This window comes from Aquarana catesbeiana, linkage group LG11, assembly GCF_042186555.1.
Source record: "Aquarana catesbeiana isolate 2022-GZ linkage group LG11, ASM4218655v1, whole genome shotgun sequence".
Taxonomy (NCBI): Eukaryota; Metazoa; Chordata; class Amphibia; order Anura; family Ranidae; genus Aquarana; species Aquarana catesbeiana.
Window position 1 is genome coordinate 1,539,060 of NC_133334.1, and position 5,302 is coordinate 1,544,361.

Consider the following 5,302-nt stretch of genomic DNA (forward strand, 5'->3'; position numbering starts at 1 on the left):
CTTGTCTTTGTCCTCCTCACCTGGTTGCCCCCACACACGCTTGTCACCATCTGAACCAAATACATTTATCTTGGTCTCATCAGACCACAGGACATGGTTCCAGTAATCCATGTCCTTAGTCTGCTTGTCTTCAGCAAACTGTTTGTGGACTTTCTTGTACATCATCTTTAGAAGAGGCTTCCTTCTGGGATGACAGCCATGCAGACCAATTTGATGCAGTGTGCGGCGTATGGTCTGAGCACTGACAGGCTGACCCCCCACCCCTACAACCTCTGCAGCAATGCTGGCAGCACTCATACGTCTATTTCCCAAAGACAACCTCTGGATATGACGCTGATCACGTGACCTCAACTTCTTTGGTGGACCATGGTGAGGCCTGTTCTGAGTGGAACCTGTCCTGTTATACCGCTGTATGGTCTTGGCCACCGTGCTGCAGCTCAGTTTCAGGGTCTTGGCAATCTTCTTATAGCCTAGGCCATCTTTATGTAGAGCAACAATTCTTTTTTTCAGATCCTCAGAGAGTTCTTTGCCATGAGGTGCCATGTTGTACTTCCAGTGACCAGTATGGGAGAGTGAGAGCGATAACACCAAATTTAACACACCTGCTCCCCATTCACACCTGAGACCTTGTAACACTAACGAGTCACATGACACCGGGGGAGGGAAAATGGCTAATTGGGCCCAGTTTGGACATTTTCACTTAGGGGTGTACTGACTTTTGTTGCCAGCGGTTTAGACATTAATGGCTGTGTGTTGAGTTATTTTGAGGGGACAGTAAATTTACACTGTTATACAAGCTGTACACTCACTACTTTACATTGTAGACAAGTGTCATTTCTTCAGTGTTGTCACATGAAAAGATAGAAGAAAAGATTTACACAAATGTCACTGAGGGGTGTACTTACTTTTGTCACATACTGTATATTATTCTATGATGAGGGGTGTATTATTATAGTATTGGAGCATTATACAATATATCACTCCTACATACCCAGCCCTTTATCTCGGTGTGTATTACAATATTGAGATAATAAATAATATATATTATGAGAGGTATAATATTATACTATGGGCAGTATTATATAATATAGGTCTCCCCCATCTCATTGTCTGGTTGTGTATAATAATGTATTGGGGTATTATATTGTATATATTATGGGGGGTATATATTTTGAGGGGTATATATTATACTATATAGTATATATTATAGGGTTATATATAGTATTGTACCATTATATAATTATCTCCCTTTGTCTGGATTCTCTGGTCTGGCTGTATATATGATTATATTGGGGGTATATATTATGGGGGTATATATTATAGTATTGGACCATTATATAATATATCTCCCTTTGTCTGGATTCCCCGGTCTGGCTGTATATATGATTATATTGGGGGTATATAGTATATATTACGGGGGTATATATTATAGTATTGGACCATTATATAATATATCTCCCTTTGTCTGGATTCTCTGGTCTGGCGCGCCCTCTGTTGGCCGCGGTCGGGATCGCCGCTCACCGGCTCTGCGGATCTCATTCACCTCCCGGTTGTCTCTCCGGCAGTATCTCCGGTGTGTCTTTCCCGGTGGCCGGGCCGGATCGGAGCTGATCTGCGGAACTTGTGGTATTTCCGGGGCCCCTGATGGAGGTGTGAGGGGCCCCCCAGCCCTGTAGTAGTTCAGCCCCCTCCCCCACCCTGGTGATTGGCAGGGGCAGATGTTCAGCTGAGATCTGGTTGCATTGCCTTGCACCTCTAGCATGGCATAGTCATGTTGTCCAGGAAGGGACTCATCCCTGAGGAATATGTTCTCACCACTCGCCTGGCCGAGGACATCAATGAGCCGAGGTACAAAGTCAAGGAACGCCGGGCGCGCTTCGTGGCCAAGAATGGCGCCTGCAATGTGGCCCACAAGAACATCCGTGAGCAGGGCCGCTTCCTGATGGACGTCTTCACCACCGTGGTGGACCTCAAGTGGCACTACACCCTCCTGATCTTCACCATGTCCTTCCTCTGCACCTGGCTCCTCTTCGGCATGATCTGGTGGCTCATTGCCTTCGCCCATGGCGACTTAGACAACAACCCGGAGGACTTTGTGCCCTGTGTCACCAGCGTCCAGTCCTTTACCGCCGCCTTCCTCTTCTCCATCGAAGTGCAGGTCACCATCGGCTTTGGTGGGCGAATGATAACGGAGGAATGCCCCATTGCCATCTTGATCCTCATCATCCAGAACATTGTTGGGTTGGTCATCAATGCCATCATGTTGGGTTGTATCTTCATGAAGACGGCGCAGGCCCATCGCCGAGCCGAGACCCTCATCTTCAGCAAACACGCCGTCATCGGTCTGAGGAATGGTAAGCTCTGCTTCATGTTCCGGGTGGGTGACCTGAGGAAGAGCATGATCATCAGTGCCACCATCCGCATGCAGGTGGTCCGGAAGTCCAGCAGCCTGGAAGGCGAAGTTCTGCCCCTCGACCAGATCGATATCCAGATGGAGAACCCAGTCAGCACCAATGGGATATTCTTGGTGTCCCCACTCATCATTTGTCACATCATCACCAAAGACAGCCCCCTCTACGACATCTCATCCTCTGACCTCAACCACCACCAGGACCTGGAGATTGTCGTCATCCTGGAAGGTGTGGTGGAGACCACCGGCATCACCACCCAAGCCAGAACTTCCTACTTGGCCGACGAGATCCTCTGGGGCCGACGTTTTGTTCCCGTTGTGGCCGAGGAAGACGGGAGGTACTCGGTGGACTATTCCAAGTTTGGTAACACGGTAAAAACACCTACGCCGAATTGTACGGCTAGACAGCTGGATGAGGATCGCAGCAAACTGGACGGCATCTCCTTCTCCCCAAAGAGCACCATCCGAAAACGCAATATGACCATCAAGGTAAAGCCAAAGTTCACTTTGTTTACTGATGAACCCACCTGACCCTGGTGTGACCCCCACCAGATGGGATCCAGGGGCCCCGGGGGCCAATATTATTCTATGCAGTACTGGGCACCCCTCTGCCGGGATGAAGAGGGTCGGATGTTTCTATAGATAAGAAACGCTTTGCTGGTTTTATAATATTTTATCCTTTTTATGTTTATTCCACTTATTAAGCTGCACAGAGAGAAGGACGCAGAAAACTCCCGAAGTCTTAAAGAGCCCCCCACTTGTGAAGGCGCAGCGGAGCCCCCCGCTTGTGAAGGCGCAGCGGAGCCCCCCACTTGTGAAGGCGCAGCGGAGCCCCCCGCTTGTGAAGGCGCAGCGGAGCCCCCCACTTGTGAAGGCGCAGCGGAGCCCCCCGCTTGTGAAGGCGTGGCACGGGGCGATTGTGTGACCGCACGCGGTAGATAATAAATTGAGGTCTTGCTCTAATCATCTCATTACTGAGTTCTCTTCATTATCTGATCAATTATTGATAATTGTATATAGAATATTGATTATTGTGTCTTCTCACTGCGCTGTGATCACTTCCCACAACAAGAGGTTCTGCAGCAGCTGAGCCCCCGATTCAGGTATTGGCTCTCTGTCTATAGAATGTGGGGGGATGGGGGGGGGGGGGGGGTCTGGAGGGTTTGAGTTTTTGGGGTAATTTATGGTAAAATGAAAAATATAAAAAAAAGTCTGTACCCCTCGTGTCAGAGAGTGATTGTCCAATGAGAACGCAGCGATCTCTGCGCACAAATATAACAACTTCTACATGGATACAAAATATTTACATTGTATATTTATAAATATATATTATATATACAGTACACAGATATTCACATTGTATGAGCTCTGTATACATACAGCTGTGTATATATAGTATATAGTATATATACGGTACACAGGAGATCATTAGAACTCGCTGTACTGAAATAGTAACTTCTAAATTGATACAAAATAATTCTATTGTATGATGTCTGTATACAGTATATACATGTTTATAAATATACATTATATATACACCGAGGACTTCCAGAATAGTAATGACTTCTACACAGATACAAAATATTCCCATTGTATCAGGTTTCTGTATATTGCTGTCTATATATATATATATATATATATATATATATATATATATACACACACTATATTCCCAAAAGTATTGGGACACCTGCCTTTACACACACATGATCTTTAATGACATCCCAGTCTTAGTCCGGAGGGTTCAATATTGAGTTGGCTCCGCCCTTTGCAGCTATAACAGCTTCACCTCTTCTGGGGAGGTCATCCACAAGGTTTAGGAGGGTGTCTGTGGGAATGTTTGACCATTCTTCCAGAAGAGCATTTGTGAGGTCAGGCACTGATGTTGGATGAGAAGGCCTGGCTCACAGTCTACTCTCTAATTCATCACAAAGGTGTTCTATGGGGTTGAGGTCAGGACCTGGTGCACAGTCATGTTGGAATAGGAAGGGGCCATCCCCAAACTGAGAAATTATCTAAAATGTCTTGGTATGCTGATGTCTTAACCACTTGACCACTGGGCTCTTAAAACGGAGGTTCGCTGAAAAAAAAATATTAGAAGCCAGCGGATACAAATCCTGCAGCTGCTGACTTCTAATATATGGACACTTACCTGTCCTGGGAGCCGCCATGTCGGCACTTGAAGCCGATCCGTCCTTCGGCTCTAGGCTGCTGCCGCCGCCATCCTTGGTAAGGGAATAAGGAAGTAAAGCCGTGCGGTTTCACTTCCTGGTTCCCTACTGCGCATGCGCGAGTCAAGCTGCGTGTCCTCTCAGCTCCCTGCTGTGTTCTGTGTCTCCCAGAATACAGCGGGGGAGGACAGTGTAGGCGCCGGAAGTGGCGTAGGTCACCGCAAGCTCCACGGTGATCTATGCCAGGAAGTGGGAGCAAATACCTGTATTAGACAGATATCTGCTCCCTCCTCCCCCCTGAAAGGTGCCGAATGTGACACCGGAGGGGGGGAGGAATCCAAAAAGTGGAAGTTCTATTTTTGGTTGGAACTCCACTTTAAACCCCCTTAATAACCAGACCAATTTTCAGCTTTCGGTGCTCTCACATTTTGAATGACAATTACTCAGTCATGCAACACTGTATCTTTATGAAATTTTTGTCCTTTTTTTCACACAAATAGAGCTTTCTTTTGGTGGTATTTAATCACCGCTGGGTTCTTTATTTTTTGCGCTATAAAAAAAAAAAAAAAAACGAAGAATCTAAAAAAATGCATTTATGTTCGTTTCTGTTATAAAAGTTTGCAAATTAGTAATTTTTCTTCATATATTTTGGCCAAAATTTATACCGCTACATATCTTTGATAAAAATAACCCAAATCGGTGGATATTATTTGGTCTTTGT

The 5,302-nt window shown here is 46.1% G+C and overlaps 1 protein-coding gene across 1 annotated transcript; it reads left to right on the forward strand.

Annotated features, from left to right (window-relative positions):
- Window positions 1-1,492: 1,492 nt before the first annotated feature.
- Window positions 1,493-3,463, forward strand: KCNJ11 (potassium inwardly rectifying channel subfamily J member 11). The gene is made up of 2 exons (XM_073603933.1): window positions 1,493-2,899; window positions 3,116-3,463. Exons 1-2 carry the CDS (start codon window positions 1,772-1,774, stop codon window positions 3,350-3,352), a joined length of 1,365 nt encoding a protein of 454 aa, XP_073460034.1. The 5' UTR covers window positions 1,493-1,771; the 3' UTR covers window positions 3,353-3,463.
- Window positions 3,464-5,302: the final 1,839 nt, after the last annotated feature.

Coding starts and splice junctions, on each gene's coding strand:
- KCNJ11 (XM_073603933.1), top strand. CDS start 1,772: ATGTTGTCCAGGAAGGGACTCATCCCTGAGGAATATGTTCTCACCACT. Junction 2,900..3,115: donor AACGCAATATGACCATCAAG/GTAAAGCCAAAG, acceptor CCACTTATTAAG/CTGCACAGAGAGAAGGACGC.